The sequence below is a fragment of the Podarcis muralis genome, chromosome 5 (genome assembly GCF_964188315.1).
Source record: "Podarcis muralis chromosome 5, rPodMur119.hap1.1, whole genome shotgun sequence".
Classification (NCBI taxonomy): Eukaryota; Metazoa; Chordata; class Lepidosauria; order Squamata; family Lacertidae; genus Podarcis; species Podarcis muralis.
The window spans coordinates 20,973,943-20,989,538 of NC_135659.1; the positions used below are offsets into that span (position 1 = coordinate 20,973,943).

General features: G+C 40.3%; 1 protein-coding gene across 4 annotated transcripts in view; it reads right to left on the bottom strand.

The window, feature by feature from the left end:
• Positions 1-15,596, bottom strand: part of DENND1B (DENN domain containing 1B) — a 180,010-nt gene that overhangs the window by 61,722 nt on the left and 102,692 nt on the right. For all 4 annotated transcript variants that reach the window (XM_077928357.1, XM_028732552.2, XM_077928358.1 and 1 more), the window contains one exon: positions 1,238-1,338. In XM_077928357.1, the coding sequence (XP_077784483.1) occupies positions 1,238-1,338 (101 nt within the window). The remainder of the gene's footprint in view (positions 1-1,237; positions 1,339-15,596) is intronic.

Genomic DNA, 15,596 nt, shown 5'->3' on the forward strand with positions numbered 1-15,596 from the left:
TGTCCAGTCCAGTCAATGGCATCTGGATTCCATCTAGGATCTGATAATCCTAATATTTTGTTCACTTGCTGTGAGATGCAGCTGGTGCTAGAATGGCCACCCAAAAATTATTTGCAAAATACCCACAATAGTTGCATTGCTCTACTGGTTATCCAACACAAGTCCTTCAGCATCCCTTGATAGGCTTTCTCCCTTATGAGAGAACACAACCCACTCTTTTCTGCATTTATGGATTTTCAACAGCCACTGCACATAAATAGAACAATCAAAGTGATCTGAAACCAAAGTTGGGAGCTCTCCCAATATTGTTTTTACATATATCTAAAGTTCATATTGCATGCAGCTTGCCCTGCATTTTCCCAAACAGGTGCCCATTTTGATGGTATTGATTATCTGTCATAGCATAGTCTTTTGTGCTCAGATGCACGTGGCCAGCAAAATACAAGGGTCACAGAAGGGATTCAGCAGGGGAATGACTTGCAACATAGGGAATGTGTGCTGGGACCAATTTATGTCCCTCATTCATGACATGCATCGTAGGCACAGATGACCTAACACCAGGTTCACCTGAGACACAATGATACTGTATCACGAAGCAGTAGGGGATGTTGGATAAAGCAGGGGAAGCTAGAATGAGCTGAACTGCAACAATATTTCCCCAGAATGTAGATAATTCTGCCAGCAAACTACCTAAAAACCACCTTAGTGCTTGCTCCTTCTTGGGTAAATAAGACAGTAGCTGAAAAAGTCACTTACGACTTCCATACTGCTCACAAACATCAGAAATGTCAAGGATATCTTTGTAATGGCACACCTTGCGAATGTGAATAGATTACTTGGGCTGGGGGAATGCCACTTTGTGTATGCAGAAACTGCAGCATATGACATTCAGTTTTGTTGGCTTAAAAGAGATTTCATTGTTGAACGTGGTCACGTTTTAGTCAGCGAACCAATGATCAATGTTGAATTTAAATCTGGGTTTGAATCCAAGTCCTTCTGCTTTGTAACTGGGCAGCATTAGGCAAGTCAGTTCCGATCTACAAGTTGGAAATAGTAACAAGCAACCTATAGGAGTGCATTTTAGAATGCTTTATACCTTGCATAATTATCACACAATGCAATTTGATGCATGTTTAATCAGAAGGAAGTCCCACTGTGTTCAGTGCAGCTGCCTCCTAGTAAAGCATGCAAAGGATTGTCGCCATAGTGGGAAATAATATATTTTTTTCTATCTTACCAGCAGTAGTCCAGCAGATGTGGAGGGAGCACTGGGATGTATATGTGTTGCCAGTACATTGGATATAGCAATGCGGATGACCCATGAATGCAAGCAGTTAACTAAAAGTAAAAACAAAACACAGAGCTGAGAACAAAGTAACAAATTCCTGATTTTAATTTAAACACCAAGAAAAGAAATTTCCAAGGCAGAATACGTTTTACCAAGAACTGAAATGTATTTTACCAAGAACTGAGATGTATCTAAAACATCTGAATGAATGTCATATGAATATAAACAATATAAAGGCAACACCACAATTAGTCACATTCTCATAAAGGCATAGAGAAACAGTTGTGTTCTCATTTCAAAATGAGCCGATTCAGATTTGCAAGCCTTCCTCAAACAAATATTTTTCTTGAGACATGAATCTACAGGAACAATACTGCCACAGAAAGTGACAAAGGCAACTAGTTCTGCTGCCCTCCCATACTCAGGTACTATTCAGACTGTGATCACAGCAGAGGATGTTTTGTTTTTAAATAATTTTCTCCCTGGGCTGCTATCATTGCCCAGGATTATTAGACAGATAGATCCAAAAAACTCTGATGTGAACAAAAGTAGAAGACTGGCTCTTACAGGAACACATAATGGAATAAACTCCCCCCACCCCCCACCCCATGAAAATTAAAAGTGACGCCTATAATTAAACTAAACAGAAAAAGGCTCCTGAAAAACTCAACTGCTAGAGGCAAATATATAGGTAATAGAAAGTAGTAAAAAAAAGATTAATGTTTTGTTTTCTCTAGTTCGCACAGTGGTACCTTGGTTCTCAAACTTAATACGTTATGGAAGTCCATTCCGAAACCAAGGCATGCTTTCCCAGAGAAAGTAATGCAAAATGGATTAATCCATTCCAGAATTTTAGAAACAACCCCTAAAACAGCAATTTAATATGAATTTTACTGTCTAACGAGACCATTGATCCATAAAATAAAAGTAATAAACAATGTACTGCAGTCACACAATAAATCAATCAGTAGCTGAACTGGGTTCCACACAAGTCACAAAAACAAAAAGCCACAAAAACAAAAACTCTAAATAAATAGCAAAAACAGACAGACCTCAGCGTAACACTCAAAACAGAAGTGGGGCACTTAAAATGGAAGTGTAACACTCAAAACAGAGCACATTCGGCTTCCGAAAATAGTTCGCAAACTGAAACACTTACTTCCAAGTTTGCAGTGTTTGGGTTCCAAGTTGTTTGAGTACCAAGGCATTTGAGAACCAAGGTACCACTGTACTGCAGTGAGCTGAAAACAACTGTTTGGAGAGCAATCCTATCTATACCAGTTTATTTCGGGGGTTACTCTCAGGCAGCTGTGCATAGGATGACAGTCTAAATCTATTTAGGGAACTTTTGCAGCATTCCCTTGTGGCTAACTTTCCAGGAGCCACATGCCACCACGGTGGGTGTGGCCAAACTGAAAGTGGGCGTGGAGAAGTTGAAAGTGGGCTGGCCATCCCACACTCTTTCACGCCACGTACATTTGTTCTCTTTCACATACACACACATCAGGCTTTCACTCTAACTCAAGCCCTCCCCAGGCTCTAATTTGGCTTGAGTAAAGTCTCCTATGGAAACCAAGTATAAGTTTTTCCTGAGCCCAGTTCTGGGGGGTGACAGAGGTTAGAGTGAGAGACTAGCTTTGATGCAGGGGGAAGGGGAGTGGAGGGAACTTATTGCACAGAGAGGAAGAATTCACCCTCCCTTCCCCAGATGGCACCTCGTCCAAAATTGGCGCCTGAGCCATATTTAGACCGGGAAGGGAGGAATTTCCTTCTGACAACAATGTGGAATCTTTTATTCAGTAATTTTATTTAGTATTTGTTTGCATGTATGCTTTTCCAACATGGATTATGGAACACATAGAAAGGTGATGTGTTACGGGAAATGCCTGTCTCTTTGCTTACTAAACACTACAGTCATACCTCGGGTTGAATGTGATTCGGGATGAGCGCATTCGAGTTACACTCTGCGGCAACTCCAAAGTAACGGAGCACGTTACTTCCGGGTTTCGCCGCTTGCGTATGCGCAGACGCTCACAATGTCACGTGCATGTGTGGAAGTGGCGAAAAGCGATGCACGTGTGTGCAGACGTGACGTCGCTGGTTACGTGGTTCAGAACAGATCCCGTTCGCATCTAGAGGTACCACTGTACATGCCAAACTGGGGAGGCCACCATATGCAGCTTTGGACATTAGTGTGTGCTCGTTTTAATTGGAAAGCACTTTTCCAATTTTGCTGCACCAAATCTTGCTAAGTAAAAAAAACACAAGTGACATTAAGGTGGCTCAAACCAAGAGAAAAGGAAGCATGTTCTTCATGCAAAATACTTGGCATTTCTGGGTAGGGCTGGGAAAGAAGACCTCCGTCTGAAACCCTGGAGAGCAGCTGCCAGTGCTGACAATGCCAGACTAGATGGACCAGTGGTCTGACTCAATATAATGGAAAATGGAAGGGCAGCACAGGAGATCTGAATAAAAGCTTAGTGTGCCAAGGGTGAGGCAATCCTAATATGCTTCGCTACAGCAACATGAGAAGGGGTGGGGGTGGGGGGTGGCGGCACTAAAATGGCAAGAAGACAGAACAAAGCTGGCACCATTTACGGAACAACTTTCTGAATAAACGCCCAAACAGCATCTTGTTTGATGAAAGCGGGATCATGCTTCTCTGTAATGAGGTGTTAATCTCTGCTAACAATTGTCTCAAGAGCCCAGTCTGCTGTACAATTCACAAAGGGGACAAACAATCCTTCTTCTGCATAGTATCCAGTTTGGGGCCTTCTCATATTGTTAGCACCATTTGAAATACGAGAGGGATTAACACGAATATGCTTCTTTGGACAAGCCCCTTCCGTTGTTAAAGAGAGCTAGAGTGATTTCATATGAATGAGATATATTCCTTTCCAGCAGATACGGCAAGGGCAGATACAGCAAGCTGAACATAACCCGTTGCATTGCTTTGTTATTTTTAGACTCTGCCAATCTACTATACATTTCCTGGTGCTGTAACAGAAAACTGCTTAACTCATTGTATACTTCTGACCGAGGACAGCTTAGAAACCATTGTGGGACTGCAATAAGACAAGAGGTCTTCTTTTTATTTGCTAAATTTAAGATCTAACAAATAAAAAGAAGGGGTAGGGGTTGAGCACTCTCTGTCCAAGAGGGGACCTCTTAGAAGATGCATGTCACAGGACCCATTCTGACAATATCACTGTGCAACTGCATGGGATTTAAAACATGGTTCCACTGGAGAGAGGAGCCACTTCTGTGGATTCCTTCCTTGTGGTCCAGGGATTCTGCCATCATGCCAATAGCAGCAAGGAAGAGCCATGCTGTGGCATCTCCTACACTGCTAACGTGAGAACGGGGCTTAAATTAGGCTCCCCCAAAGTAAAGAATAGAATATGGAAGGGTGGTTGAGGGAGATGAGTGGGACCGCAGCAGTCCAGGGAAAGAAGCAGAGCCATCTAGGCCCACAAAGGAAAATTGGCTGGTGGAAATCAAGGCTCGGCTCTCCTATGGGTCCTGGAAAAGGGGTGGGGCACCAGCCACCTGGACTGCACTGCCTAGGAGTGGTCAGGGGAGCTCAAATGCTTCTGACAGCTGTTCATACCTCATGCTCTAAGGGGGTTTTGCATAGAGATCCTCTGTGAACAGACTGAGCAAACCTAAGGTATTTCAGAGAAGGATGCTTGCATTTCAGAATCATTCTACCATTTGAGTTATAAATTTCTATCATTTAAAAAGGGGGGAAAAGCAGTGGGGAAAGAAAATGCTTTAAATAATAATAATAATAAGCCACACACACACAAAAAACAAGAGACAACTGTTTTGTGCAGCCCTGTGTGCTCTTCGCTTGGATTAATCTAACAGGATTAAATATGGAAACGAAGAGGGGTCTGAAAGCTCCTGAGGGATATCATTAGGGCAAATTGCCAAAGAATGAAACATGAGCCAGCCAGGGGAGGCTGGAAGATGCAGTAATACCAAGGGACTTGAATGTTCGACAGTTGGAGCTTCAGTAATGTGTGAACTGCGGGTTACAGACTCTGTTCACTGACACATAGAATGTCACTATTGACCACCGAACTGCCCAAGCTTGACAGCTATACTACAGGCAGCCAAAGATGTCATAATTCCACTGTTAAGCTGCCCATTTCTGATTAAATTTTGCTTCCTACTTCTTAGCCAAACAGCTGCAATTTTACAGAGTTGTGTTTCTTCCCCCATTGTTACTTAAGATAAGTGCCATTTTAATTACTGTTTTCTTGCTAGAGATAATTTAATGTTTCAGCAAATGAATAGCTTGCCTCCCTCCCTAATGTTTATTCCACTGGCTGCATTTCCAATTACCTTCCTAAATAATTTCTGAAATCCTCATGATGCTCTATCATCATTAAGAAATACTTTTTTTCAGGTAATCTTTACAAAGAAACAAACTGGGAATTTAAATATTAAAACTTTCACTAACTATAATCCAAAGAACCAAGCATGTGGCATAAGTCTTCACACCCAATATTTCTGGACTGTTTCCATAAGGAAGCTAATACTGTACTTATCAATATGTATCTCTGAGTTCAGCTTCTATTTCCCTTCCTGGCCATTTTCTGCTTCAGTACTCAACTACTCTCTAACTCTTTTCAGTATTCTGGCTTGCTTAAAAGTGTTTCAGCCTTTTTTAAATTTCTTGCAGCTATTCAGCTCCAGCTCCTTGACTTTTCAACTCTGTAACTTCACAACTTTTCTTTCCTTCAACTAACAACATCTTCCAACTCAATTTTTCTCTCAATACTATATTTGCACCAGTCCATCACCATGCAGCTCCCATTGAAGAATCTGTAGCACTGCATCGTGAGCCTGGATTCAGGGTGGGGTAGAGGAGCATAAGAGAACACAGGTGGCAGAACAGCAATAGCCGCACCATGGGAGCAGAAAGGGAAGGACATTGAGATAGGAAAATTTGGTGTTTAAAAACAATGGGAGAGGTGTTTTTTTACTGGAAGATTTTATTACAGCTTTTTCATAATACAATAAATAAAAGAAACTAATCTGAATAAAAACAAGAAAGAGAAAAGGACTGAATAGACTGGGAAGAGAGAAAGACTAAAAGGTTGTTGTCTTCAAAAAAAGTTTTTTAAAAGTAGAAATAGTGGAGAAGTGTACAACAGAGAAGCTAACACAACCAAGCTCTTCTCAATTCCCTTAACGCTGTACTCAAAACTTATTTTAAACCACCACTTTTTCACTCTCAATGTTTCCCCCACTCACTCTACTCAAACCTCTGTTGTTGTTTAACACTGCCACTTTTTTCTCTCAGTGTTACTCCATACCACCTTTATTCAAATCTCTCCCATTCTTCAGCTGCATCATGTGTGAGAAATAAACATTCCCCCAAATATTATTTCACTCTTGGTATCGTGTGTTGTCTTCTACATGAACTTTCAGATTCAATATAGTAAATTAAAGAAGGTGTTTTATTAACAAGCAAACACCTATGTATGTACAACATCCAGCACTTGATCCTCTATAACTGACCAAGCTGTCAGGTTTGCTCTTAAGATCTGATTCATCTTAAAGATCTAGTTAACAGATCCTCTGAAGAAGAGGGCTGCAGAACAGAAGAGAGGAGGAGACATGGAAATGGGGATGGTCTGTGTGCAAGGGGTAGTTGAGAAAAGGAGCAATAAAAAAGAGGCTTAATGTGAAAATGGAGGAGTCCAAAGGAGTGGTTGCCAAAAGGAGGCAGTAGAAAACGTGGGAATGGGGGTGAATATGATTAAGCCAATGTAATAAGAACATTTCAGGAAATGTGGATGGGGTTCTGCACCAAATGCAAATGATAATAATGTATGATGGAATTGTGATAGCATTAAGGATTATTGGAATGATGTTCTGGCCATATTAGAAGCAAATTATCATTCAGAACAACACTAAAACTACTTAAGTTTCTCTTAACTACGTTGACCATGTAGCTCAAATAACAATGGTTAATCTAGCAGCAGCAGCAAGAACTGAAGTGACCAGGAGGTGGGGAAATGCTGCAAAACCCAGTATAGTTGACTAGTTGGGATGTTTTATTATTTCTTATTATTATTATTATTTGAGGTGTTTTGTTTATGGATAAAGGTTACACAGTTAATAAGATATCGAAAAAGAACAGATAAGTAATATTAAAACTTACTATGAAAACTGCAATTATTTATCAATTTTTGGAATGCACAGTTTGAAACATTATCCATTAGGTGGATTGTTTATTGCTAGATTATATTTAAAAGGAGTCATGCTGACCTAATTTTTTAAAAACATTATCTTTCATTTCATCAATTTTTTCATTTTCCAGAGGATTAGCTGTGTTAGTCTGCTACAGGAAAAACAACTAAGTATTGCAGAAGCTTAAACACTTTCATAGAATCCTGGAATTGTAGAGTTGGAGGGGACCCTGAGGGTCATCTAGTCCAACCCCCTGCAATGCAGGAATCTCAACACGCCACCCCCCCCATCCAATTTGAAACCATATCACACCCTGCTTAGCTTTGCAAATGTCCTAGCAGTTTTATTGCTGCACCACTAGGAGGTTTGCTTTTTTATGACATTTATTCAAGACATTTTTATGCCACCCGAAAGTTCTTTGGACGCACTAAAATAGATTAAATAAAAAACAAGTGAAAGACAAAGTAAAACATAAAAACACTTAAGGGGAAAGAAAGGGGGACATCCTATGCCCTTTTAAAATGTGTTTTTTGTGTGTGGTGGGGGGCTATAGGGTTGTTCTTTTTATTTTTATTATGTATTTTGTGGTTTTATATCTTGATTTTATTCTGTACACCACCCTGAGACCCCCAGGTATAGGGCAGTATATAAATTCAATAAAAAGAAGAAGAAACCCACATAAACAAAAATACAATTTGCTGCTGCTCCCAAATTAAAAACAGAAGCCTAGGTTATTTTAGTTATTTAATAGGAAGGTGTTCAGCTGGCATTGGGTAGAGTAGAGGCAGCAAAGATGGTGTCAGACAAGCCACCCTGGGAATTCTGTTACATAAGATGGCTACGGGTCTACTGAAAAGGCCCTCTTTCTGGGGGTTGCTGATCTCAGTTTATTCTGCAGGGGTACTTAGAGCACGGACTCTCAAAGAAGAATCATAAAGCCAGGCTGTGCGCTGTAGTGGCTTACAGGCGTACATAAAGAACACCCTTCCTTCAACAGATTATTCTGAAGTTTCCTCAAGGCTTTAGCAGAGTGTATGATGCTACATCTTTTTCAGACTCGAAACTCAGGCATCCATGTTCAGCTCCCTGGTCCATACATGTATAGGTTCTATGTATTGGTGGCAAAAATAAGTGATTTGTGCTATGCTACATATAATACAATAGATATGCACATACTCTGACATATGCAAAATATAAATGTATAGTTCCTAGAAGAACTAGGGCAGAAGCAATGTGGTTTAAATGTATGGTGTGTACATGACTTAAGAGTCACCCTAAAGGCTAACTATGTTTTGTGTCTATTGTGACCTATCACAAGAACCTACTGTGTCAGATGCATGCTTTTAGAAATCTGATTCCAGCTACCACTTTTGTTTAAAGAATGATTCAAGATTCAAGAACTGATAGAAACTTCACATTGCTCCGAATTATCTTTTTTATATTTCTACAGCTGCTTTAGACATGTGAGATTTTGAGATCCATCCTGCAAAACAAATACACTCTCAAAGGTATCTTCAGATTTTTGAAAATATTTCAGCGCTCAGTGTAATACATCCCCGCACATCATCTTCATTCCAAATATAAAATATTTAAGTTTGTGTGTGTGGACAAAAAAATAACAACCACCTTATTCTCTTTAAAGAACCAGGAACACACACACTGAATGAGTTTAACAGAGTTGAAAATAGACCATTTCCTTGGCAAAAGCAATTGTTTTGAAACTTTCTGGAACTGAGATCTACAATGTTGGGGGGGGGGGGCAACCCTAAGAACAAGCATGCCTGGAAATGACTGCCTGCTAGATATCAAATGGGGCAGGGGGAGGAATGGTACTGAGAAAAACAGACCTTTGGGAACCAATCTTATCGCAAAGCACAAGGGCTGCCGCTGCTGATATTATAGTTGTCTAAAGCATTTGATGTCATTGTTCAGTGCATTCTGCAACGCTGTCAGGTTTTGACTGGGAATGTTTTTGTCTGATTCCACCGTTACCTGACAAGACATTATACTGCAGTCTAATGCTAGAGATATGTGTGGTTTGATGTTGCACTCACAGTGGGTTACCACCAAAGCAGTTTCACCGAGCTGCAACCCTAAAGGGACACCTGAGGAGGAAGAGACTTCTCATTTCTGGCAGAGATGAAGCAGTGCATAGAAAGATGATATGTGGGGAGCCAACATGATGGGTTGGTGAATGTGGGACCTGTGCAGATACCTGATCTTCCCTTGAGATTTTAGTTTGGAGGTGCAGATGAGAAGGAATAGAATTTCACAAAGTCTGAGAAACACCGATTTGAGATCCAAGTAATATAACAATACTTTAGGTTGGGGGTACGTACAAGAATGTTTAGGGAAATGGCCCTGATTTCAAAATACTTAAGAAATACTGATTCTAATACCAGTTAACATTTACTGCAACATGTTTACATATTCATTAGCTGTACAATCACCAAGCATTTATCTAGACAACTCTAGCAAATTCATGGATTAAAAAGGTAGCCTAAAGTTTTAATTCTTAATGTGACTACCAAACACTATTGCCTCCAGTACTATTGCTTCCAGCTTCAATGCTGATACTGCTATTGTTTTTGTGCAAATGAAACAAGCTTTTGCAAATCACATTGCTATTTGGGTTTTATCCAAGGGTTTTATCCAAGACTACTTAGTCTTCAAGTTCTCTTCAAATTCATACAATTCAAGTGAGCAATCTTAAAACAGTGTATCATTCAAGAACATCTCTCTATAGGCCTCAGCAGTTCCAAACAATATAAATTATTATGCTCAAGTACTCTCAGCAATTTTGTACAATCATATAGAACAGGTGTGAGGACTCCCTTGTCCAGTCTTAGTCTGCCAGAGTGCTCGAATTTGGCCCTGGAGGCCGTTTTTTTTAAAAACCACGCCCACCTGCCAATCAACTGATGTCACTCAGATGGAGGTGAGGCCACCTGATGGGTGGGGGTTGATTCTGCTGGGAACTGGCGCATACAGTCAAACTGAGCATGATTTAACCACACCCATTAGCCAGAGGTCCACAGAAAAGCGCAAGGCTATTTGAAAGCACTTTTGCAAGCAGCTGGGTACTGATCTTTAAACCTCTGAAAACTGGAGATTTAAACAGCAATGCATAACTGTTTGCATAAGGGCTTTTGAACAACCTCACACTGCACTTTGAAGTGCCTCCAGTGGGAATTTTTAAGCACGGCATCAGCTGATGTCGCTAGGATATTGAAAGGCGGGCAAGCTCTCTAGGGGTAGGGAGAGAAAGGTTCAGCCCACAAGCTAGTTTCCCACCCGGATACAGAATATGGGAAAGATTTATAATGTCGACACATGAAGCCCAGGATTTCAAAAACTAAATTCAAGAAAATCATCTGACATCTAAGCAACTCTGACATCATGTCCAGAAATGGTAAACTATAATTTTACTAGATTGTGAAAAGGCCTAGGCTCCTCCCGGCTTGTCTGTTCTGCTCCCCACCTTCCCTGCTGTGTCATTAAGAGGATTTCTCAAGTTTCGCATGTCATCTGAACTGCAAACTGTGGTTAACATTAACTATTCATATTTTAAGCAGGTTGGCTTCAGAAACCACAGCTTGATGTTGGTTTAGTTTAATCTAGCAATAATCACAGATCACAGTTCAGATGACATGGCAAGCCATGCCAGCTACAAGCAGAACCTTAGTCATGTTAACTACTGTTGTTTAGTCCAGCCAATATGACAAATTTTGACTAAAAGCAGAAGCTTCCAAATTCCTGTCACCCCTTGGGGTTAGGAGGGAGAACGATGCCTTGGAATGGGGTTGTGCTTTCACATCCTGCTTCACCGTAGTTTTGTGTGATATCCACATGCCCTTAGAGAAATATCCTGATGATAAAGTAATCTGCAAGCACTTAAAATATTTTTCTTGTATTTGATAAGACTACTTACCGTAGTGCTCAAAATCAACTGTACGTCTTTCTTATTCATGCAAATCCATCTACTTGATTTGCAAAACACCTATTATTCTACCTAAAACAAGATGTTCACACCTTTGCTTAATTCAGGAAACTTTGACAAAGTTGCTTCTAAAGCAAAGTAATTGTCTCTGCCTAATTCTGGAAACTGTCAAAACACCGCCGGCTGGATTATGAAGCTTATGAGAATGCTTAAAAACAACTCTTTCTAATTAATGAAGTGACCAGAGGAATGGCTTAATTCCTTAGCTAGTAAATAGGTACCTTTACCTTTACCTTAAACTGCTAACATGCCACACAGTTAAATCTCCAAATACTCTTTACTGACTTTCTTAATTTTGTTTTGCGGGGATTCTACTGGCACAACAGGACTTCCCTTTCTCCCCCCGCCCCCCCTGCCCCAATGTGTGCTGAAAATCACTTCCGGGGGTAACCCATTTTGAGGGTGTGCAGGATGCTAGAGGGAAAAGGAGACGAAATTCTGCTGTGAGCACTGAAATCCATTGTGCCAGCAAAATTGCAGAGTTGAATATGGCCTACTGTTTTGGTGACTTTTATTATCCAATTTCTGAAATAATTGCTACTGTGACATTCTCATCACCCCATTTTGCTCCCAAATGCTTGAACAATTTTATCCCCTTATATTCCCATCCTAACCATCTTCTTCATATTATTATGTTCACTATGATTTGTCTTTATCGAGCTGACTATCCCTGCTATATATTGTAGATTGCATGTCCCTTGAATTGGGGAATGTCATACCTGTTTGTTGTAAAGCGAACATAAATAGTTCTAGATAAAGAAAAGCAAATTTAATTTTAAAAAATCTTGTTTCTTGCTTAAGCTATCTGTTCTCCAACTATATCCTCCCTTTAATTGATATGTTATTCTTCTCCCACTTCTTTGACAATACTGAATATTTACATATCTGAATTTTATTTCTGTACAAAGGTGTTCCTGCAATGACCTAAATTAAACTCTTTTGCAGGAGAGAGGAACACTTAAAAAATTGCTTCCGGGACCCTAGGAAGATGATATTTGGAACAGCATCTCAGTTAGAAGCAAACTGAAGAAATGAACTTCTTTGCTTGTAGTTCAGTTAGTAACTGTAGTGGGGCTGGGCAGATTCTTCAACATCAACTTCTTTGGACTGGTCATGTTGTGCAGATGCCTGATTATCATCTTCCAAAGCAACTATTCTATTCCGAACTTAAAAATGGAAAGCATAATGCTGGTGTTCAACAAAAGAGGTTTAAAGACTCTCTCAAGGCAAATCTAAAAAAATAATAATGTAGTATAATCACCAACAATTGGGAAACACTGGCCTGTGAGTGCTCCAATCGGAGAACAGCCTTTACCAAAGGTATCATGGACTTTGAAGACACTCAAACTCAGGATAAAAGGGAGAAACGTGCTAAGAGCAAGGCACATTTGGCAAACCCTCACCATGATCAACTCCTGCCCAGAAACTTATGTCCCCACTGTGGAAGGATGTGTGGATCCAGAATTGGCCTCCACAGTCACTTATGGACTCACTGTTAAGACCATGTTCATGGAAGACAATCTTACTTGGCTATGAGTAATCGCCAAAGAAGAAGAAGAGTGATCTTTTCTGATCTTTTACTGAGGGAATAAGTTGGATATCTGTCCAGATCTTCCAGTGCTGTGGCTTTCTTGTGTCTCTGACACTAAATCTTAAACTCTGACATACAGAATTTCTGATCCAAGATTCATGCCAAATTGAAACAAATGGAATGAACATTTCAATGGGATGAGGAGAAATAGGACAGTTAAAATTTGCACGCATAACATTTCTAGCTTCTGTACTACAGTGGAAAAATAAATGGCAAGTGTGCTGCAAATAACTTATGGAACCAAGAGCAAAATTTGAATTATGCTGTGTTGGAAAAGTAAGATGCATATCCCACACATGACTGAGTGGAACTACTCTGGGGAGTTTGTGATTCAGTAAAGCTGTTTAGATCATACTCTCATCTAACCTTATAATGTGAAGCCAATTCATGCAAATTGCAGATTCGTATTGGATTTTTGCACTGGATTCTTGTCTTAAGACAGGAGTACAGTAACGGAAAGTTCAGAACCTGCCCTCTTCCTCCCCATTATTCCTCTTCCACACGATCTGCACAGAATGCTTTTTAAGTCTCTCTCTCTCTGTGTTACACACTACTTCTGAAGTGGGAGGGTGGATCTGATGCACATTTTTAGATCTCCAGCGGTCAGAATAGCAGGTTCTAGATCTGAAATATTTCATAATATATGCAGGCCTCTGAAGACTGCTCCTCATAATACTTTTGAGACTCAAGATGAATGAACTTTTGGCAAGGCACACCCACATCTTATTCCCTACCAGTTGGACACAGGGGGTAACTATGATGGAATTCATCTTATTAAACAGTAGATTTCAAGAAAGGGAAAACACACAGCAGGAAGAAACCATAATAAATAAAATCAAATAAATAAATGATGCAATGCAGCTAAATGGTTGGCTGGCTGACTGCAAAAACGTTGTATGCAGGTTCAGTTCAAAAGCTGATGTGATCCAGCGGAGTCATTAAAGTACAAGGAACTTTTCCAAGAATTTGTGATTTGAAATGGAATATGAACAATAATACTCCTTGCAGCCTGGTCCACAGCCAGGCAATAAGTCAAGCTTGGAAGTTTTTTTGAAGGCTTCCATCCCCATTAACAAAGAATACTGACGTAAGAAACAAGTTATTAAAAACACCCCAAAAGGGGGGGGGGAGTAGTGGGCTTTCTTTATATTGGTGCAGGAATATGCAAAATGGCACAAACTAGTTTGCTCATCAGTAATCTCTTACTCATGATGCTTACACCAGTCTTCAGCTGTGTATCCATCTTTGCTATGAGTCCTAGAAGACCTGTTCCCTGCCTTGATGGCCTTTTCCCACCTGGCCAGGGAGGGTAGCATCCTGATTGACTCCAACTACAAAAGCTGCTGACTCTTGGGTTGCAGTATTGTTTAGGTGTTGTTACTGATGCTACTTAAAAAGTAGAGACATCACCTTGCCAACAAAGGTCCGTATAGTAAAAGCTATGGTTTTCCCAGTAGTGATGTATGGAAGTGAGAGCTGGACCATAAAGAAGGCTGATCGCCAAAGAATTGATGCTTTTGAATTATGGTGCTGGAGGAGACTCTTGAGAGTCCCATGGACTGCAAGAAGAACAAACCTATCCATTCAGAAGGAAATCAGCCCTGAGTGCTCACTGGAAGGACAGATCCTGAAGCTGAGGCTCCAATGCTTTGGCCACCTCATGAGAAGACTCCCTGGAAAAGACCCTGATGTTGGGAAAGATGGAGGGCACAAGGAGAAGGAGACGACAGAGGACGAGATGGTTGGACAGTGTTCTCGAAGCTACCAGCATGAGTTTGATTTTAATTTTCTGTATCTTTATTTTTAATATCTTTATTTATGAAGCAATTGTTCAGTTTGGTTGGGTACTTTGTGATATGTGTCATTTATTGTTTATGACTTTTGCTACGTTTGCAATTGTGTAGATTGTGTTGTAAACTGCCTCAAGCATGGTTTTAGCTATCAAAAAGTGGCATGCAAATAAAACAATGATGGGCATGTGTACTTCCTGACTCTCACATGAGGATGTAATGTGCAATCTAGTTCTATGTTGACTTGGAAGGGATTCCTACAATGGCCCTTGCAATTTTTCAAGCCATCCAATTTGTAGGAACGCTGATAGAAAGATCACTGTAGTTGTGAACAAGCTGGGTCAAAGGTTAACTTATCTACAATGATGCATTTCCAGGGATAGGTGAAATAGGGAATACTAGGGCTTTTTTGTGACAGTATTCACCGGTACGGAGTACTGACGGAGTCTTTTTTTGTACCCACTGCACTCTGATGAATGTATCAGTACTGGAACTTCATTTTTTTAAAACCAAAAAAAAGGACTGGGAGTTCCTTTACTCGTAGCCTCTTTGGGTCTGTTTGAGAGTAAAGTGCCTACATGAGCCTTGTCCCGTGTATAGGACAGTAATATATATTATGAGAAGCAAGAGTTCCTTTTATCTGCTTTTACTTAGTTATCAGCAAGCTACTCCAGCTACTTTTCAGGTGAGGAAAATAAAAAACCTTGGCAATTATAAACA